General features: G+C 53.1%; 1 protein-coding gene and 1 long non-coding RNA gene across 2 annotated transcripts; both read left to right on the forward strand.

Annotated features, from left to right (window-relative positions):
- The first annotated feature begins 2,804 nt into the window (after positions 1-2,804).
- On the forward strand, positions 2,805-4,231 carry LOC119113691 (uncharacterized). Its single transcript, XR_005095923.1, has 3 exons — positions 2,805-2,893; positions 3,483-3,615; positions 4,153-4,231. It is a non-coding gene; the product is annotated as an uncharacterized LOC119113691 (long non-coding RNA).
- Positions 4,232-18,194: 13,963 nt separating this feature from the next.
- On the forward strand, positions 18,195-21,438 carry LOC119113902 (uncharacterized). Its single transcript, XM_037238131.1, has 7 exons — positions 18,195-18,378; positions 19,072-19,218; positions 19,552-19,703; positions 20,058-20,172; positions 20,464-20,586; positions 20,909-21,056; positions 21,348-21,438. Exons 1-7 carry the CDS (start codon positions 18,232-18,234, stop codon positions 21,401-21,403), a joined length of 888 nt encoding a protein of 295 aa, XP_037094026.1. The 5' UTR covers positions 18,195-18,231; the 3' UTR covers positions 21,404-21,438.
- Positions 21,439-21,815: the final 377 nt, after the last annotated feature.

The following is a 21,815-nucleotide window of genomic DNA, read 5'->3' on the forward strand; positions in this document are numbered from 1 at the left end:
GGTCTCCTTTGTGCCGATGCCTGCGCTCTCGGGTGCCTGTTCGTGCAGCTGTACACGCTCCGGAGGACCTTGAGCGCTGTCTCGTCTTGGCGCGATTATCGCCACCTGCAGTCTTGACGTCAAGTGTGATAACGGCGTTATGACGTGCTGTGTTAGACCTGTGCATCTCAAGTGAGATGTTTTGACGGATCACGGCGGTAACATCTGGCACTTATTTTGATCGGCACCAAATGGTTCCTGAAATGCTTGAAGTGATAGTGCTCATACATTTTACGTAAAATACCATTGCTGGGAATAATGCGGCTCGCATTTAAGACAGACAGCTGTTTCAGTAGGTTTGCCATAGCCAGGAAGCCGGTCTGTGACGTCCGCGGTGCCTGCGTGTTTTTGTCGTCACCTTACCCGGCCCCATAAATCAGTATGTCCTCGCCGGTAATAGCCCAATGCTGCCCCGGCACACTGAGTGCCTCACAGCTGCGGTACGCCGCAGGGCTCGGACTCAACCGAAGAGGTAAAGCGCTCGCTGCCTGCAGAAACTTACTTTTCAGTTTTGTGGCCTAGAGGTAATCGGTAATTTACCATTGCCTGACATATAGTTTGTAGACTTTCGTAGTGCGCCTAGATTTCCGGCGGTAAGTCGGGTGTTTTGCACAACGCATGCCTTTTCATGCAGACTGCTGATCTGCCACCGGGACGGCAGCAGCAGCTCAAGACTGGCACAGTCCGGTACATACAGTGAAAACCGTTCCATCCTCAGCTTTTGTAAAGTGATACTAGATTTCACGCCTAGACTTTTTCGCCTAGTGCGGCTTAGTAGATTTTTACGTTCTAAAGGCGAGATGCTGTATTATCATAGATGGGTGTAATCAACCGTCCTTAACAGCATAAAAGCATTTGTATCCCCCAATAAAGCACTGAGCGCGCAATTGCAGGTAATAATGATTCACCTGCACTCTACGGAGCCGTAAACTGGAACGGCTTATGTCCGATAATGCGTGCTGTGTGTTTAACTTTCATAGCGCACTAATGACTCAAGTGAAGATTGACGTCCGCAGTAAACATTGCACCGAATCCAACCACTAGTTCGTTACGAATAACACCTGCGGCTGATTGTACCTGTAGCTGGCAGTGTGCCAAGTAACCCTTGACGTGCGCAGGCTGCGCTGTGTCTTGATGTCACCGGTTAGCTGTTGGTCGCAATCATCAGCCACGCCTCTCCCTGCTCCTGCGACTAGATAACATGGGGCGTGCTGCGGGAAAAAAACAGCAGATTGCTAGATTCTAGCGCAGCAGAGAGAAGGAGGTACGGCGTGAGATGGTGAAGCACTGAGTTTGGCGACCTCGAAACGTTTTTTTCGCACCTGCCAACTGCCTCAGGAAATACAATGAAACAAGGGCGATCGCCATTTGCGGTTTACATAAACGCACAATATCAAACCCCTCAATGGATAGTTGCTCTCATACGGCTTGTTTTTACGTACACCCTACTCCGTGTTTACATAGCAGGAAGTCTCTACATCATACGAGAAACACATGGCTTGTAGCTCTGAATTGACCGAAGGAATTTCGGGGCCCCGCAATTCCTTCGGTAATTTCGGGGTTCGAAAACCATGTCCAATGTTGCCGGTGTGCTCTGATCGTGTGACAGCGCTGGCCCTGACCTCAGGTAGCCGACGGCGTGGATGAGGTAAAGAACACATCAGCTGAGGCCACCAGGTGGCCTCAACGGCACCTTCTTGTTGTCACAGTTCCATGTGTATTCTGTAGATTGAGTAGCTAGTGCGTTTTTGACAGTAGCTCTAGTTGTTCCCTGGCAGCTAGCCCAGTAGAAGAATAGTGAAGCTGCAGAGTTTTTTCCTGTCGTTGGGCGATGTCTCGTGCAAACAGACATCAGCGAATGCAGCCGCGCACTGCCGTGCCCTAGCTAGAGTTTGACATAGCTCCGCGCTTGAACGGGCTGGCCGCTCGGCCTGGGTGCTCTGTCGGCCTGTGAGTCGTCTCCGCGTCTGCCCTACGACGTTTGTTGGTGTATCGCTGCTTTCGACTCGAGCGTCGTACCTCGCGTAGTCCGGTCACAGAAACGGGTCACGCCGCCGTGACCTCTGCGTGACCTGCGGCCGGCTTAGTGGTAGAGGTCACGCAGCTCGTGAGCAGCTTGTCACCAACTGGTCCGACTAGCAATTAACATTAGTACATAGGTACTCTATGCAGTCAAGGAACGCATTGAATAATTATTTGCAGAGGTGTAAGACGACGCGTCTAAAAAAAACTAAAGCGCATGTGGTAGAATAAAAGGGCAGTGATCCTGCCCCGCATAGATCCAATTGTAAAAGAGCCTCCGCAACACGCTGTACGTTGCTTGTCATATAACGTGACTGTTGCAGTGCGTGCCGAAACATGCAGGGTTTTTTCGGAGTTACATCGTTTATCTACGAATTTGGACCTTTTTAGGGTTCACCTGTACCAAATGAGTGCGGCCCACTGAATGTCACGTTTTACAACCGATGTTTGATAGCTTTTTTTCCGTTTAGGTGCTGTGAGACTGATATTTTTGACATTTTCTTGCTGCACAATGATAACACACGCTGGCCAGGGCGTGCGTCTTGGCGTCAGACAGTGTGTCTTGGCGTCAGACCATATGTCCCTACGTCAGACCGTGTGTCTTGGCGTCAGACAGTGCGTATAGGCGTCAGACAGTGCGTCTTGGCGTCAGACCGTGTGTCTTAGCGTCAGACAACAAACCCGAGAAGTGGTCATTATCGCCCAGCCTCCTCCCTCTTCTGCAGATGTATGACCCTGCCCAAGCCAAAGTGCTCCTGGATAAGCTTGTTAGCGAGTTCAAAAGGACAACGACCACGCCCAGTCCGGCAGCAGTCAAGACATTCGTTACCAGGTAGCGAAAACGGCGCGTGGTCCGCGTCAGGACCACGGAAGATAACTGTGCTCCCCCGCGGTCGCCGTGGATTATGTGTGTTCAGTAGCTTACAACGCAGTGTCAGAGCCGGCTGCCCCTTTGGGCTATGTCGTTGATAACGTCTTTCGGTGTGTGATTTAGTGTTTTAGGGCGCGTCGACACCTGGGCCATTTCGCGCCCACTCGATGACGGTTGTCGATATTTGCAATGTCACGCTTTAAATGTGCTGCCAACTAATAACAGGGTGTCACTGGTGCACTTACACTGAGCTGTGAGTCAAAATGAGACCATTGTCCGCACCTGGACGTACAAACATGGGGCCAGCGCTGGTACGTAGGGTGCGGGTACCCTGCCCAACCGAACAGCACTTCCAACATCAGTCTGCAGGGAACGGCACGTGCCGTGCCAGCCGCCGATGCTTTGCGGTACAGTCTATCATCCGCTTCTGTCTTGCGGTACAGCCTAACATTGCTTGCTGTGCTGCGGTACAGCCTAACATCCGTCGCCGCCGTGCTGTGGAATCCGCTGTTGCCAAGGGCCAACCCGCATCTTGGCGACGCCTTTTCAGGCTGGGTCCCCTGGGCAAGTTCTTGAACACCAATGAGATGATAGACATGGTGGACTCCACAATGCGGGACCGCACCAACGAGATCGCCACCATGCTGCGCGACACCATTGGGAAGAAGTCGGCGCCACTCGGGGTCAGTTTGACGGAATCTTGGGAAGAAGGCGGCACCACTCGGGGTCAGTTTGGCGGTATCTTGGGAAGAAGTCGGCACCACTCATGGTCAGTTTGGCGGTTTCTTGGGAAGAAGGCGGCACCGCTCGGGGTCAGTTTGGCAGCTCAGGCTGCTTTGATAGGGACGTTGCCAGGTGTGTGCATACTAAGCGGCCGAAGAACACGCAGCGTGCTGAGTGCAATGGCTCCATTCATTCAGATTTGGTCGGCCTTTTTCTGATGATAGGCTACACTTCTTGCCGATTTTTTCATCCATTTTCTGTGTCCACTAACTTTGGCACGTAACTGAGATAATCTCCCCACATGCCTGTTTATCACACTGCTGAACACGGATCATGTTCGACAGAGGCACCGCCAGCAGATTTCGTGCTCATCCCGCTCTTCTGCGGTCTTCCAGAACACATCATGTAAAAACAAACCAGACAAACTTAGACAGTGTTTAAGTCCTCGGCCAACAGTGCCGAACACCACGGGCCTGACGATTATGGCCTTGTTTCAGCAACGCTGTGACGTCTTCAAGCGGACCCAGAGGGGTGTCAACTTGACAGAGCTAATTAAGAGTGACGTCAACAAGATAGGTGAGCTGCAGTTGGATCGGACGGAATGAAACAGCTGTTGACGTTGCCTCCGAGTGTTTGGAACATTGCGATGAGTTACAGGAAAAGCGATGGGTTTTAGGCCAAACTTGAAGTGTACACGTATGTGTCGAGATCAGTTGTGTCTGGCTTAGACTGCTCTTTTCTTCAAAGAACTGCGGAATAGCAAATGGCTTTTACATTTGACATTTATAGTTTCGAGAAATTATTTCATCGGACTCCTTACCCACCACTACGAAAACGACGCTTTCTCCAATAGCATGGACTTCTGTTGATGTGGGATGAATTGAACATTACAAAAGCGATTAGTCAGCGGGAATAGAGGTGGGGCAGTCCTCTCCAACTTCTTGAGTACTGGCGTTCAGTCCGGTACTTGGCCAGTGACTGGCGCTAGAAATGAGAGAAACGACGCGATGCAGATCACTTTTCACGTATTCTATAGTATATCTGCCACTGCATCTAGCACCTTACCAGGATAACCCAGAAACTCAAGCCGAACCAGGACTCGTCAACACCAATGCCCATCAGTTCTTCAGCAATGCCAGAGGAAGAGGAAGGTCTCCGAGTCCATTTGCTTCGAAAAGACGGGTCCTGGTATACTACCCAAACATTGCCAAGGACGGTGGACGCCAGTACCAGCACAGACCCCTCGCCACCCCCCAGCTCTATCACCGCAGGTCGACTTGCCGAAGCCCTTCGCACGGGGCACCACGTAGGCTTTGCGGGGTGCATCTCTCTCAAGTCAGCCTAAGACGCAAGCTAACATGGGACGAAAGTAGGAATCATGTTCGTGTGTATCTAACCCGATGAGGTCAGAAGAGCGAAGAGCTGGGAAATGGAGCGCTTGTCGCGGCGCAAAAGCCATTGTAGTCCTCCATCGTGTCTTGCATCAGGCCTCGCAATTCCATGCAGCAGGCGTTCCAAGAAATAAGGATTCACGACATTCCCGCAACATGCTGGTCATGCGATGTTTGAACCACACCACTTACCAAACACGCAAAGGAATGCATTAAACAGGTCAGAGCAGATCCGGATCTGGCCTACATTCGACATGTTTTGCGTTGGTCGGTGCCCAGTGGCTGGCATGCCGATCCAGGAGATCTGTGCGCGCAGGGGGGAGGGGGAGGGGGGGGGGTAGCTGGGGGAAAGAAAGTAACGGGAGGCTGCGGAGTAGGCAGGAATGGTAGCGCCCAATTGGGTGGTAGAGGGTCTTTCCAGCCCCATTTTCCATTCGCATTTGACTCAGAATCTAATTGGGGTGCCTCGATTTATGTAAAAGAAGCCCTACGGCGGCATTAAATTGTCAAAAGTACTACAGGCCCGGTTTGCTACGCCACTGATGGGAGGAAAGGTAGAGAAAAGGTAGAAGGACAGGAAAGGTAGAGAAAAGATAGAAGGACAGGAAAGGTAGGGAAAAGGGTAAGGGCATGTGTTGGGCGCTGATAGCACTATGCTCTACCCGAAATTTGCACAAGTCGGGTGGAATCTGCTACGGCCCACGAACATTTTACGGTGATATGATATCAGCAAGACCCCATCATGGCAGACACGTCCTGCAACCGGTCAATGAGAAGCATCTTTCACCTAAGCAACCTCCTCGGTCTTCCCGACACCCCGCATCAGGTTCCCGCTTCACCATGTTTGTTGACCTGTAGAACAGGGTTGATTAATTTGTTATTTGTACTGCTCCATCCGTCGCTGATTTTGCCGTTTTGCACCAACATGAGTCACGTCAACAGCAGGGTACGTAAAGCTTTTCCAGCGGGGAGTTCCTGTCCTTGTTTTCCTGTGGGTGCTCACTGCCCGGGCGAGCACGCCTTGCGACGTCTTATGACGGCATGCTCTTCCACACGGCAGTCAACGACGGCTATGCTGAGCTGCGTGCCCGACATGTACCTGAAAAAACTGGGCGGAAGACTCGAAGCTCACGTTCACCCAGCTGGCGCAGTCCAACTCCATGCTGACCTCGGGCAAGGTGCGAGGAGCCGCGGGGCACAGGCGCGCGCTGGTGGATCAGTGAGGCGTGACGACAGCATCAGCGCAGCGACGGCTTCGGGTCGACGCGAAAGGGCGAAGTGTGATGGTGCAGTGTGGTGGCGCGGGGGGTACAACGCAACACCGCGGCGCGGTGGCCGTATTAGCGCAACAGGGGGAGCAGGCACAGGCTGGCTGCTAGTTGCGGTGGTTGTAATCGGATGATTGTTGCGGTGGTTGTAATCGGATCGGGGCCCTGGTGATTGTGTCGTAAGGGACTTACTTTGGAGATGCACTTCTCCATATATCTTTAGAAGTGAGAGTGCTGTGGCAAGATGAGACAGCATTCGCCGCGCGACATGGCTCCCACTTGAAGTGAGTGCAAACGGGAGCAGGCGGAACAACGCAATGACGAGCATTTTGCCATAAATTTTCCTGTAGTCCCCAGTATGACACAGACATACCGGGAGGATAACATTCTGATGCACCCATTAGGTCATGCGTGGACTGTAATCCGGGCCGTGATCCGTGATCCGTGATCCGTGATCGGTCGTAATGGACCGTAATTCCGGCGTGGACTGTATCCGGCCCTGTGAGTGTCCGTCGAAGCCAAAGCAAACCAAAACAGCTAGCAAAACACAACAAACAAAAAACCAAAACAGCTGACCTCGGCGTGATCTGGTGCAGATCAATGTCATGGCTCAAGCGGCGGTGAAGCAGTCCCAGTTCCAGAAGACCACGGGCGAGGTCGACATGCAGAAGCTGCCTGGTCGTCTGATGGGAGCTGTTCCCAGCAGCGCCATCACGAAGGCCAGCTGGTAAGCGGAGGACAGACTCGCCAACTCGCCGAGAGTGGTACAGAGTGGACTGGACGCAGTCAACGGGTGATCAGCGGGAGACGGGTGGTACAGAGTGGACTGGGCGCAGTCAACGGGTGCTTAGGCGGGAGAACGGGTGGTACAGAGTGGACTGGGAGCAGTCAACGGGTGGTCAGTGTGGATGATAAGTCATGGCCGCGGGTGAAGCCTGCAAGTAAAGGCAGCTACGGCCCAGGCTCTTTGCGTCACTCCAGCGTGCTCACTCGAAAATGAGGCACTTGTTTCGCCTTACCCAGATCTGCTGAGTTGGGCTTTACAACAACAAAAAACACTATGCCAGCTGGAAATGCTTCGTGGGTGCGATGTGTAACGGCTGGATGAAAATCTCGTTATACTGTTCAGACAGCGCTGGCAGGGCACAATCTGACGCGGTATGTTTTATGTTTTACAGGAGTGAACTCTCCGGGCTTAAGCCCAAAATCAGGGCAGGAGAAATCATGTTTGACAGGTCTCAGAAAGCGCGGTTCGTGCGTAAGGTGAGTTACACTCATCGCCGTGTTGTTACAAGGCAATTTACAACCAGTTGACAAAAATTTCTGATGCATTTTGCTGCAGCCTTTTTCAATATTTCCGATGTAATCTGCTTTTCCCTCCCGTAAACGATTCAAAACGCTTCAAATTGTTATGCATTGGGCCATTTTGGGTGCGAGTTAGTCGTGAATAACTGTTTTTGGCCGATCGTTTTTTAACGATTTCATAACGCGACACTTGGCTTTCGGTGTGACTGCAAAATAACATACATATTGACCGATTTTGAGGTTTTAAGTTTATAGATACTCTTAATGTGAGCGAGACCTTTGCATTGCATACCGATAATATGGCTTTACATGTTAAGTGACCTGCCTTTGTTGCGCGGGAAAGCAGAGCGGGAGTGATTATTTTCTGCACGATGCTAACTTTCCCCAGTAAGCAGATCCTGTAAACATAAATCAAAATTATGCAACTGTAAAGAAAATACTTCAATCCCATGGTATTTCTATGCGAACCGCATTAATAGCTACACATTACTGGATTTTGTCAATTGCAATAACCGAGTTCAAGTAACAGTCTATTGTGGAATCAATGGATAAAGCCGCCAGGTCAGATCTGAGGAAGCCAAAACCGTGGGATATGGAGGCCGGCTTGCATTCACCACCGTTTCCTTGTTTATTTAAAGGATCATGTGGGAAGATACAAACTTCATAGCCCTTGGGCCTATTTTCAAGATCCCATCGTTGAAATTCGGCATTTACTTCTATACAAAGACCAGCTAACCATGGCCTTGCATTGCATTTCGTGTTTTAGCTTTTGTTGTCATCGACGAAGTTTCCCTTAGGTGCTTGTCACTTATCTGCTTTGAATTTGCCACCGAGATCATGTGACAAGTCGTGGTATTGTGCTCTCTGGGTCGAGCCCCTTAGATGACATGAAGAATGTCTTCATTTTATAATTTACGCGGAAATCAATGCAGCAGAGGTGAAAGATACATAAGTTTTTGAATAGTGATACGATAGTGTTATTCTTAACAATGTGCTTTCCATAGCGCTCTTGCTTTTGAAATGAAAGCCTCCTCATTGTCATGCTGGTTTGTCTTTCATGCATGCATAGTTCTTCCCCGAGCGTTTCATGCATAAGCCTTTCCAAAATCGGCTACAATCCATTTTCCGACACCGTGGCTGCCTAGGGTTCGGTGAGGAGCGGTGGCCTGCCGACAGGCCCTCGACTGACCTCTGCCGCAGGGCCTGGGCGGTGAGACAACCGAGGCGTTCGTCACGGCCAATCTCGACCCTGCTTACTACGAGCTGATTCCAGTCGAGGAAATGAAGAAGCTGTCCTCGGCTTCGAAAAAGAATGGTAGGTACCGCCAATAACTTGGCTACCACGAACGGGTAAGCTGCTTTTTTGCCGTTACTGACCGGAAGTTTAAAAAGGCTGGGCTCACGATTGTCGGAGCTGAGCTAATTTTTTTCCTAACAAATTTCGTTAGCTACAATTTCCATCAGTGTTGGCGATGAAAATGATCTTTTCAGTGTTATGCGCAAGACGCCTTGACTTCGGACTCACATAAGTATAAAAATACAAAATAGACCAAAAGGACGTCGCCATATTTCAAAGGTCAATCCTTCGTAGGGACTAAACACTGACATCCGAAATGAAGTCATATTATTTAGAAATAGTTTGTATTTTGTCGCTTACATTAGTCTGAAGTCAATGTGTTTTGTGTGATCAAATACGAATCGGCTCAGAGAAGGGCTATAACTTCCCAACGTCATGCCTAGCCAAGCAGTATAGCAACGGGGCTCAAAACAAAAGAGGAGTGACGGAGTAAATCCTGGGATTGTATCATAATTTTTAGTTCTGTACAATGCCTGGCCAGACGCTGCTATGTTGTTTCTGGTGTACGCGGATGCGCTATTCCTGAGTGGTAGCAGCCTCAGCTGGCGTTGGTCTGTTTACTCCTGGATCGCCTTAGCAAGAGAGCGTGAATGATTCCGGCATTTTTGGAAACATTGCGTCTGAGAGAATGGCCAAATGCGTTGACGAAGATGGTTTGTTGAGTGTTTCAACCTACTGGATTTACATTCCCTATTGGCTGAATTATAAACATGATTCCTCAGCCAGCATATGGGAGTGCTTTAACTCCTTCAGCCGATGATGAATGGGATAAGTTCGGGCAAGAAAAGATGCAGTACGAATTGATGGGCGTGAGCCTTGAGAGAGGTAGATCCAGAAATGGCACACATCGGTGGAAAATTGAACTGGAAGAAAGAAAAATCATGCGTTTTTCACCGTCCTGAGGAACCACATAGCCCCGTTGGCACCCGCCATCCTGGATCCCCGTTGGACTCGGGCAATGCACGAGGGCTGGATCCGAGCAAGGCTGATTCAATGCGACAGCGATTGCAACAAAGATTGCTTGGCACAAGGCGTGAGTTATTGCCAGGATACCATCGATATCAGTCCACGTGACGCGTGTTCAAAGGGGCCTATTGTATTTTCAACCCAGCGAAGCCGACCTGTGGGGCTTGCAGTAGCCCCACCACTATTTCAAGCTGCATGCCGTCTAGTTTTTTCTTAGCCACAAATTTAGTTTTCTATCGGAATTTGGGCACTGCAGCCGGCTTAAATTTTGCTTTTATTACTTTAAAGCCTGCAGTCGCAAATGATGTGATCGGTGTGATCGGACACTGGGCGATCGATCGTCACTCGTAGAGCAAGACAAACGTATTTAATTAGAAATGACAGTTGACTTCGCTGCGTTCGCTAAGCAATTTTTCCGAAATCGCAAAAGGGAAAGGTGAATTACCTCGTTGGTGATGTGCTTCTTTGTCATGGTGCTAAGAAACTGGTCGTTAGCTAACCAGAAATGTTGCATTCAACGAATGTAGTGCCCCTTGCCAAACTTTCGTAGACATGGACGTAGCCAGAAGCTTCGAAATGCCCGAACCATTTGTAACCTCTCTTAGGTGGTTGGTCCATAACATGTCTGCCAATGTGGAACATAACCATCATATCACCTGACCTGCATGTTAACGCGACTTCACACTTGCTACCTATTGCGACGCGCAATGTCACTTTGACGCGGCAAAGGACGTGACTGTGACTGCGGCGAAGCAGTGACTGTGACTGTGGCGAAGCAGTGACTGTGACTGTGGCGAAGCAGTGACTGCCTGTCATCACGCGTCTGTTTCGTGTTGGACAGCGGCGATGTACTCGGGACCGAACTCCCATCTGCGGATCATCAGCGCCGAGGCGCCCTCACCGGTCATACCGACAGCCATCACCAAGGAAAATGTGGAAGACCTTCTGCAGCCGGGGATGCCATTCTTCGACGCCGAAAAGCTGGCCAGCAGGTGGGGCGCTGGAGATCCGTCCGTTCCCAGACGCTAAGGAAAGGAATGTGACGATTTTTTGCAGGGATGATTTCAGAATCATGGGTCCTTGCTGGGAGCACCGCACTGCCAGTAGTGAGCCCAACACACGAATGTCAAATAAACGTACATTTTTTGCCAGAAACTCTCTACCGGATTCACCGTTTTTCATAGCGCGAACAGACTGGGGTTCGATGCGGCAGGCGATGTGGGACGCTGGGACATACTGCAACCCTTTTAATGACGGATGATTAAGTGAAAAAGGGTTATCCTGAGAAATGTCGTGATAAATGTCGTGGTTACAAAGCTGTGATGCCGGATCAATCATGGCCCCAACTAGGCTACGTCAAAGCTCGACTGCCCCCCCTCCCAAAAGACTTTGGGGGGCCATCGATTTATAGATATAATTATATACCAATATCTACCTAACTATCCCGCGTGACAGCATGAAACTAGTATATACATGCATTTCGCTTAAGAGTAAGTGCATTCATATGCAGGTTCATGCATTTTCAGCAGACATGGACGATGTAGGATAAGGGTTTTGTAAATGAAACAACGTCGTTTCCACCTACCCCCCTCTCCTCCGCCCTCGTGCTCATTGGATTCACGGGTTGCCGGTCGTCGTCCGTACTGGCCGCAGTTTTGTCGCGCAGCAGGAATCCCTAAGGAACGTTTTAACGCGAAGAACAGAAATGTTAGAGACGCGAACCTTAGTGCTCGAAATACGGCACGAATGCCTGAGAGGCCGCGCTAAAGGTGAGCGTGATTACACGACATTCCCAAGGAATGTTGTGGAAAATTTTCGGGGCCATATCGGCCCGTTCCCATCCAGAAAGGGTGCCATGTGCCATAACATGCCGCGTCATGGTACACCTGTCTCGTCATGGTTCTGTTGGCCGCTTGCCAAATAATTAATGGTCACGGGGCAATCACCCACGAGCGATAGTTGTGTGTAAAGATGCCTTTAGTTTTCTCTATGCTTACGCCCGTTTATGAGCAGCGTGTATATGCTATCAGGGCACCAGCAACTTGCACAGCTCACGATTGATCCCAATGATTTCACAAACTCCCAACATTGCCAACTACGTTCCGTCACTGGGCCGTCCGGCCGTGTCTGAGGGCTCAGCCTCATCAGCCGAGCGGCTGTCGTCGTCATCCGCACCACAGTCCGGCCGTGAGGTGACACGCTCTTCGGCCACCGCAGCATCTCTTCGGAGAACGCCCAGTCGACAATAGAAAAGCTGCAACAGGTCCTTGAAGCCAACGAAGAAGACCAGCTGGGCCTGGAAGGGCCATCGCGCAGAACGGTCAGTGGTGATCACTGTTGGCACCGCGTGCTCGCGCTTTGCGGACGGCGCTATGTTCTATTAAGGAGCCCATTGGTGTGGGGTGGTTTAAACAGCGATGTTTTCGAAATGGGAAAACGTTGTAGCTTGGGGGAAAATTTCCTCTGTGCTTCCCTGCCTTTTTTCCTGTTGTCAGACAAAATTTCACTGAATTAGGTTATGAGACAACGACCTCGCATCGGAACACAAGATAACGGGTCTTAGCGTCGGCATCTCTGGCTTTACGCTGGAAAAACAGCGTCAGTGCCATTTTTTCATTTTTCAACTTAAAGTATATATGCATATATATATATATGTATATATATATATATATATATATATATATATATATATATATATATATGTATATATATATATATATACCTAACTAAATAACTTACCCATAAACTTTGTCTTCTTCCATTTATACCCATTTGGAATGGCGCCAAAAAAGTTATTGACCGTCAGCGCCCGGTCAGAATCGAACCAGCCGCTTCACCACCGGCCGCCTGTCCACTGGCTGGCCGCCTGTCCACAGTGCGCTGCTCTCAAGACCAGACTGGCCAACTACACGCAGATGTTGAGCGCCGATGCCGACAACGACACCTCAATCCTGAGCGCGCTGACGGAGTCCGACCTGCTTCGGCTGCCTGGATGCGTTCTCGGCCGGCTCCGGTGAGAGGACAGCCGCGCGCCGCCAGCCGCCAACACTCAGGTCGAAGCCCCGTAGGGCTGGCGGCCGATTTGCGCTTTATGGTCTCGTCCAGCAGACTGTTGACGTATGTTGCGCACCTGCAGCTGGCGGAGTATTCAGCCAGCCGCAGGTGCTGGACTCCGCGTCCAGCTACAATACCTTTGGTTAGGGGAAAGGGCCTCTCCATTGGGGGCGGGGGGGGGGGGGGCATACTCTTGTCCCTAGCAACTGCCCTCTCTACCCCCTGCCGCGCCTCGTGTCTCATTGTCGGTGGATCGCGCGGAGCCCCGGGACTCGAGCCGAGCGGGAGTGCTGAAGTGCGATTCATGCAGCATCTGGGCACCACGCAAGGCTTCCGGCTGTTTTTTTTTAGAGCTGGCACCGTGAAGGACAAGGCGAATATGAAGCAAAAGAAGGCGATCCTCTACAGCCTGGGGAAAACCAAGCCCCTCCAACTGAAGCTGATTCCGAAAAAAAATTGCCACGGGCTCGTACGCGAGGGACTGAAAGCGGTGGTAAGTGAATCTACTTCAGAACATTCGAAACAGACCATGAAATTAAACGGACCGCATAGCACTTCATATTTATCAAACAAGCGGATCAAATTAGTTTGCAGTGCTATAGTGTGTGTAAGCTATTAGTGTAAATCAAGCTAATCGTATCGCTGATAAGGCGTTCATCCTGAACAGGTATGTCCGACTCCGAATCTTTGCTTCACCAACGCCATTTCGACAGAAACCCACCGGCAATCTCACGCTGGACGAAGTGGAGGCGGTCGGCAACGCTGGGGCCTGCTTGGATCCCGATGGCATTAGACGGCTGGACAGAGCCGCCTTCGAAGTCATGCTCCCAAAATTCAAGGCATGTGGGCAGGGAACGGGTTTGTGTCCACGTCTAATGTTCTCGCACCACGGCTCGCAAGACCTGGAGATATCTAGGAGAAATCGACGTCACTTTAACTGGACAGCGCATGCAGACATTGCGGAAGCATGACATCAACGCCGCGTTGAAGCACTGCTTAAAGTTGCTGATAGCATGGTGTTGACATATTGCCTCCTTCCGGACTGAATGTAAACCGTTTATTTCATGTCTCTACACTTTGAATGTCATCTCTGGACGTTCTGCCCGTGCTGTTGACAAGCCGGCGTTTTGGCTCAGTGGTACATCAGTGACAATATTGTGTTTTTCCCCAGGGGGAGTGCGTCGATAAGGGTCAGATGGACGCGATCCAGAGTCAAATCATTCGCTTCAACGGGTAAGCAGGCCAGCTGACGATTTATTAGCCTCATTAATTAAACTATCGTGCTCAGGTGACCTCCCCAGTCATCACCGGGGTGCTGCAAGCACTATCGCCGACTCCATCCCCAACCCCGACCCTGACCCCGAACCTGACCCCGAACCGGACCCCGAACCTGACCTCGACCCCGACCTTCCGGCGAGTCTGTCGGATCTCTCTTCGCGAGATTGCAGATTGCGAAGCTACGTTTAATTATAAAGAGCTATGATTACGACAGCCATGTTACAAGTGTTTGGCCACACGCAGGCATGCTTTTGCCATCCGCTTCTGATCACCACCTGGCGGCGGCTTCTGCCTGGGGGTGAGGTTGGGAGATGACAATAGTAGTTGTAGGTACCATGCGTCGGTAATCATACTTACCATTGAGAGAGTTGGATGGTTTTCTACCCACCACCTTGTTTGACCCGGTCGGTCATGCTTTAGATGACTCCAACACAGCCTGTGATTTGCATGCGCTTCGAGTGCGTCTTTGACCCCTTGACCTCTGGCATCTGCAGCTGTGTGCTCTTTGAGCTACCGATATCGTGACAATCATCTCTGGCGTCTGAACTGTTCAGCCCTAACTTCTGTGACCCATGACTCGTGATGAGTAGCCACCGGACCTATGTGCCGAGAGAGAACATCTTGCGTTTCAATCATATCTCGAACTTACATGGCACTTATGGTGTATACGATCCCTAATTTTGCTGGTCTTCTTTGCCTGCCTATTGTACTTTGCATTGTCCTGATTTTGCTTTGTTCTGCCTTGCCTTGCCTTTGCCCTGTCACTTCTGAGGGTCACGTGGACCCAGCTTATGATATTTACATCACTTCAGTGACCTGCACGTTGCATGCGCAGTACAGTGCCTGAAGCATCATCTAACCGGTGTGACCTATGACCTAACTTAGCTACCCTAATCTAAGCTACCCTAGCTTGACCTAACTGTGACCAGTGTGTCACCTATGTGTGATAAGAATCCTGCCGACTGGCACAGTCTGACCTCTACAACCACTCCGACCTCTGCGACCCCCGCCACCTCTGTGTGATAGGGATCGTGCCGATGGGCTCAGCCTGACCTCTATGACCCCTTTGACCTCCGCGTCCCCGGGAACCGGCCGGCTGGTTTAGTGCGGACTGCGACGTTGGTCGCCCGTGCGTTCTGCGTCACAGCAAAACGAGGGCGTGCCTTAGTCTGGACAATAGCCTCTGCCGTATTTTGTTTGCCCCTGCGTGGGAACAGGATGGCGGGCCGATTCATTCCGGACTGACCCAATCAGTCCCTTAACACGCGCCCGGGTGGAGGGGGTCAAATTGACCCCCCCCGAAAGGTTTCTCCAGTATGGTTTCCGAACGGCATGGCGTAGCCGCGCCAAATTTGCATAGCTGTAGACAATTGAATAGCTGATCCTTTGACATAAGAATATGTACCTTGTAAGGTTGGTGACCTATGGCAGGTCAAGGATGTTGAATGAGCAAATTACGCTGACCTAAGTCCAGGTATGAAAGTCAGACCAAGGTCAAAACCAACCTGACTTATTATTCCAGGGCTTGCTGTATGGAATAGTTTGTGGTGCTCATTTCGAATTTATTGACAGCAGGAACCGCGTTATGCATTTTCCATTGACTTTTTAGACGTCAGAGCAGGTCATTGACCTAAGACGACCCAGGTCGACATTTTGTTTTAGGAACATACTGCCTAGCGTAATCCTTGTCGCTTATTCAAATGCAAAACTCAGGGCAGTCTTGCATGGTTTTAGTCACCATGACCTTCGAAAGTCAAACAAGGTCACTGACCTCAAATGGGCTTGTGGACTTGTTCTTAGAAACAGTTGCCCAGGTTCTGGAGGCACTTTAGAAACCAACCTGGAATTTGACCTTGTTTGACCTTATTTGGCCTGAAGACCATGACCTAAGAAGCTCAAACTTTGACTAAAGTGAGTTCATATGCATGTCAAGACACCCTGCAAATTTGGTATTTCTAGCTCTCTTAGTTCCCGAGATCTCAATGGGGTCAAACTGACCCCCACCCGAGCGAAGGGTGTCCAGCCGGCCTCCCGGGTGCGTGTTAAAAGTCATGCGTCTCAGGAAGCCAGCCAACTAATCCCCGTCGACTGTACCCCTAAGGAACGACCAACACTGCGGCCTGGACTGGACGCAACCAGGTTGCCGCTACTCTGTACCCTATAGGACTCCTCCTCCTGTGGGATGGCCAGCACTTTAGCCTGGACTGTTCGCAGCCAGGTTGCCGCGACTTTGCACTCTGTAGGGCTCCTCCGTCACAGTCCGCCGGCCGGCTGGATCCGCGTGCACCGCGCCCGCCGTGACCCATGACCCGTGACCCCTGCGACCTCTGCCTCGCAGAGAGCCGGCCGGGTGGTTCAGTCTGCAGCCATTCTGCGATGTGCTGGGTCTGCTGGACGACGCCAAGCTGCGAGAGATACCGGAGACGCGCATCGTCGCCGAGTGCGGCGCCGGCTCCAGTGAGGACGACAGCCTGGCCGACAGCATGGTCCGCTACGTCCAAATGGTCCAGGTCAGTGACTCACGGCGGCTGGAGTGTGCTCGAGTCAGAGATCCCCGTAGTTTTGGAGTCCGCAACAGATGTAGAGATTCCACCAGTGGTGTAGCCAGGCCCCTTGTAGGCAAGGGGCCTCTTCGACGTGAAAGGGGTTCTGTTTTAGACTTCGGATGAATTTTTACGCCCAGAATTCTACGTTGGTGCCTGGGAGATATATTTTGTGTTCAAGAAGCTCTACCTTCAACTGCAAAAAAGGTCCTGTGATCCTCAGGCTCTAGCGCTGCCACTTCTTCCAAGGGGAGGGAGATGATGCTAAAAACTCTCCCTGGCCGCACCACCGGATTACCACTGGAAATTCTGGACCGGTCGGGGGGGAGAGGGGGGGGCGATCTGCCACCGCAGAGTCGTCCAGGCCTGGGACCTCGCAGCGACTCAAGCCACTCTTATGATGAACACTCGTCGAATCTGAAGGCGCTGGGAACATATTGCTGCTTCCTCCTGGTGAGCGTGCGTCCACCAGGCCACTGACGATCTCTCTCCCCCGCTGCCGTAGCTGAACTGCAAGCGGCAGATCGGGGCCAGTGACTTCGATCAGCTGAACGAGCGGCTGGCGAACGTGGGTCGCCGCCGGGCCCGCGGCGTGATGATGGCACAGAAGGAGATGGAGGACTCGCTCAACGCGGACGTCAGTGCCAGCTCCAGCGCCAGTGCCAGTGGCAGTGGCAGTGGCAGTGGCAGTGCCAGCGCCAGTGCCAGTGCCAGCGCCAGCGCCTCAACAACAGCCAGGTAGGTCAGGCGGCGGCAATCCGACTCCGAGTCAGTGGCGTTCTGTGAGGGCAAGGCGGTGGCCAGGTCACCCCGAGTCAAAGTCAGGCGGGCCTGGGCCAGTCCGAGCCGGTCCGAAGCACACGGAGCCAGTCGGTAGGGGGTGCACAGGGTGTTCGTAAGGGGGTGGCAACCCTGCTCTGCACCCCAATAGATCCGTCGCTGGGCGACAAGAATCCCCAAGATCATGACTGACTTACTGCTGCAGCTGCTGTTGGCCTTCTAGGGAGCACCAGTTGTAAAGCCATCCCATGTGTTTTGAGGCCTCGTGGTTAGCACGCTGCTACTTGACACGGTGACCAATGATAAGTTAGTGCTATGAAGAATTAGTCAGTCAGTCAAAGCAAGTTCAGCCAGTTAGGGTAAGTCAAGGGCAGCCAGACTAAGCCAGGTGGAACCAGCCAATCGGTCAGAATTCTGAGAGGGCCGACGCATGAACTGGTGCGAACCTCTCACGCCATGACGACCGTTGCGGCCTCCGGGGGAGATAACTTTGACACGCCTGCGGCACCACCTGTCGAGTCAGCACAACTCCATGACCTTCACACGTCTTCGCCCAGCCGTCCAGCAATCGGCCGGCTCTGATGCCCGCAGGCGACGACGAGCGGCCGAGCCGCCGCTGACCTGCGCAGCCGTGATGGAGAAGGGCAGCGGCGCCGAACCGTGGTCTGTCTCACAGCTGTCGGACATGGCGGCCGAAGAGGTCAAGGAGTGCCAGGCCCAGCTGGGCTCGGTCATGGCCGACGAGGACAAGCTGAAGGTGGTGTGGGATGAGCTCAAAGAGGTATGGCTCGCGCGGTCTGCCCTGAGTGGGCGGGTGAGCTGAAACGAATGACGGTGTTTGCTAGGTTTTTGCCGACCCAATTAATCGCTTAAACCACGAGTGGTGCAGCCTGCTGCCGTTCGGTCGTGTTCGGATGCGCATGAGTCCCGCAATGTGCTGTTCTTGAGCCTGTGCGCTGTGGGCTGTGAGCTGGTGAGCCAGTGAGCCGTGAGCCGGTGAGTTGTGAGCGGGAGAGGCGTGAGCTGTGAGCTTTGAGGCATGATCTGTGAGCCGTCATCCGTGAGCTGTGATCCGCGAGCTATGAGCTTTGAATTGTGAGCTATGTAAGCCGTGGACTGTGAGCTTTGAGACGTGAGCTGTGAGCCGTCATCTGTAAGCTGTGAGCTATGGGCTATGGGCTGTGAGCTGTGGGTTGTGAGCCTGTGAGCTGCGAGCTGTGAGCCGGTGAGCTGTGAGCCGGTAAGCCGCGGGCTGTGAGCTGTGAGCTGTGAGCCGGTAAGCCGCGGGCTACTCGGTGAGCCGGTGCCGTCTGCGTGCTAGCTTGCCCGGTCGTTGCCGCTGTGACGCTAACAATGCAGAGCACACATTCGTGAAAGGACGGGCGCCGCTCAGATCGCTGGACGCACGTACGGCGGTGGCGGGCGTGGCTTGTGGGCGTGGCTGGCGTGGAAACGCATGCTGGCGACATTGCAGGCGTACAGCGGGGCCGACAAAGTACCGATGAGCATGATCGGGTACGTGGGCTCCGTCATCCCCAGCGCCGACATCGCGATGCTCGACCTCACCACCGAAGATGCCGTTTTTGAGTTGGGAATGCCTATGAAGATGACGGAAGCGCAGGTAAACTTGTTGTCCTGATTTTTTACGTGTCTCTCAGCTTGGTGGGGGTGGGGGGGGGGGGGGAGGCGACATCTACTCGGGATGCGGCATATTCCCTGCGTAGTATTTGCTGTCCGTGCACAAGCCTTTCTACTTGCCGCTGGAAATGAACAACACCACGCTTGCCCATACAATCGTCATGTTGGAGCCAACGAATCTTAGCCGTGCGGGATGCGTGTCGTGGCGGATGACTTCCACGAGCTCCCTGGTTATCCTCCACGGCCGCGACGCCGAGCACGGCGCACCCTTCCGCCGCGTGGCGCCACTCGCCTCACCCGCCCCGCTCGCTGGCAGCTGGATGCACTGGCGACCCGGGCGAAGGCCCAGTGGAGTGTGCTGTCTGGCAGCGCGGCTGACTACACGGCGGACACCGTGGGCACTCTGGGCCAGATCATCTGCGGCATGGCCCCGGCCGACGTGGAGAGCATCCCGGCGGCGCGCTTCAAGTGAGACGCCGTGCAGCACGGCCCAGTCTAAAATATGGATAAATAAGCTACTTATATGCTATAGCATGCGCTATGTAAATACTTGGCACGGTGCGCAGATGTGCTAAGCGGCTGCTGAGATCATCTTTGTTTCATTTCGCGTCATGCAGGCGGTGTTCTCCTTCGACACAAAGATGGCCGATTTTCGCCTCTCGCACTGCAGTGCTAGAGCTCCCTGTAGCTAAGCCGCGGCTAGCAGGCGATGTTGCCCTGGGACTGTCAAGGTGACCGGCCTTGCCCTCACGGCACCGGGCCGCAGCTCACGCACTCTGTCCCCGCTGTGACCTGTGACGCGACACCGATTCTGCGCGGCAGGGAGGCCATGACGGTGCTCTCCGAGGTCTACTGGTGCAAACAAGCCGTCGCCGAGAAGTTGGCCGATAAAGCCGTCGCCATCTACGGCGAACCATCCACCTGGGGGATGAGTGAGGTGGGGCTGTGGCCTCAGGCCGCGTCTAGGACGGGGTGAAGTGGAAGAGCGGGGGGGGGGGGGAGATCTAGGCTGGGGCGCAGCGCGGGGACCTGGGTTCTGAACGCGGCTATGGCGCCAGCGAGCCAGCTCTGCCCACCGCCGATGATTTTCTGACACGCGCCATCTATGATCGTAATTGTCTTTTCTTGTGACGTGAACGTCATCGGCTCGTAGCAAGGAAAGGCGTTGCGCATTGCGAGCAGCATATGTAAAGCAAGGTGACCTTGGTAAGCGATTCTCATTGGCCAGGTGGCTGGCGTGGGAGCGGTGATTGGCGGGCTGGAGGCGATGAAGCTGAAAAGCATCAAGGACGAGTCGATGCGAGGACTGAGCGCCGATGGCATGATGAGCATCCCGCCCAGCAAGATCGCGGTACGACCTCACGTCTGCTCCCTCACGCGGCTGTGGAGGTCCCCCCCCCCCTCCGGACATGTCCTGGCATGTCTTTCACGCAGCCGTGCGCAGAATTTCACTCGTGATTACGCGTTCGTCCGTCCCTCCTTCCCTCCCCCCTCCCCTTCGTCTAGCCCTGGGCCGAACGGCCCCCTCCAACACACTCGTGACGAAAATGTGTTGAACGATGATGGTGACGTTCACCTGGTTTCAGCGCCGGAAGGCACTGCGATCACCAGTCGCTTACGCTGTGACGTCACCCAACGTCACAGCTGCTGACGGGGTGACGTCACGTCCGCAGGGGCTGACGAAGGCTCAGGTGCTTGAGCTGTCCACGGAGGCGGCGCTCGCGATAAGTGACGAACAGATGGAGAAGCTGCCGGATGACGCGAAGGAGGCACTGCTCATGGTTTTCGAGGAAAACTTGAAGTCCAGGAGCGCTCGCTCAGGTAGGCGGCAGGTCCGGCGCTGACGGAAGTCGTCCTTGGACAGGCTATGGGCTGGGCTGGGCTGGGCCATCGCAGTCTTATATGCTGCGTGTCGTAGTTCGTAGGTACAGCGCAATGATGTATTCACTGTATCTCGACGACAGTGACGTCGAAAAGCGAAAAATCTATGATGCCAGCAAACAGCCAGCAACGAGCAGCTTCAGTATCGTGCACGACCTGCTTTCGGATGTGTGATTTTAGACTGGTCATGGTGGCTGAGGCTCGCACTTCTAACGGCCCGTCGTGTTTCAGCGGCGGCTGGGCTCTCTCTGCTCCTGCTGGGCGTTTTCGCCGCCCGTCTGGCTTAAAGCCGGGCGGAGCGACCGGCGCGCAGCCAGCCGACGCCGGCACCCGCCGACAGAGCTTCGGTCGTCGACCGCCGCGGCCGGCGGCGCTAGCGTCGCGCCTGGAAGCCGGCGCAAGCACGCTGGCTTCCAGGGCTGCTGCCGGAGGAGGCTGAGTGTGCGGGGCAGCCGCTGCAAGCATGCTGCTAGCTTGATTTTCGGGATCTCTGAGCGCGCAAGAACAATGAGGAGAACGTTTGAGCGTGCCGATGGCCCGGATAGGGTTTTGGGCTCTGCAATCTGCAGCGGTCAGCGTATCCGCTAGCACGTAGACCCAAGGCTTTCTGGCCGATTGTTGTGATAGGGCCGGATATGCCAAGGTTGTTGGGCAAAGCCAGCCGTTTTCTGTGTGCTGCTTCTGCTCCAGATGTCCCTT

This window comes from Pollicipes pollicipes, unplaced genomic scaffold (assembly GCF_011947565.3).
Source record: "Pollicipes pollicipes isolate AB1234 unplaced genomic scaffold, Ppol_2.1 Scaffold_7262;HRSCAF=8765_pilon_pilon_pilon, whole genome shotgun sequence".
Lineage (NCBI taxonomy): Eukaryota > Metazoa > Arthropoda > Thecostraca > Pollicipedomorpha > Pollicipedidae > Pollicipes > Pollicipes pollicipes.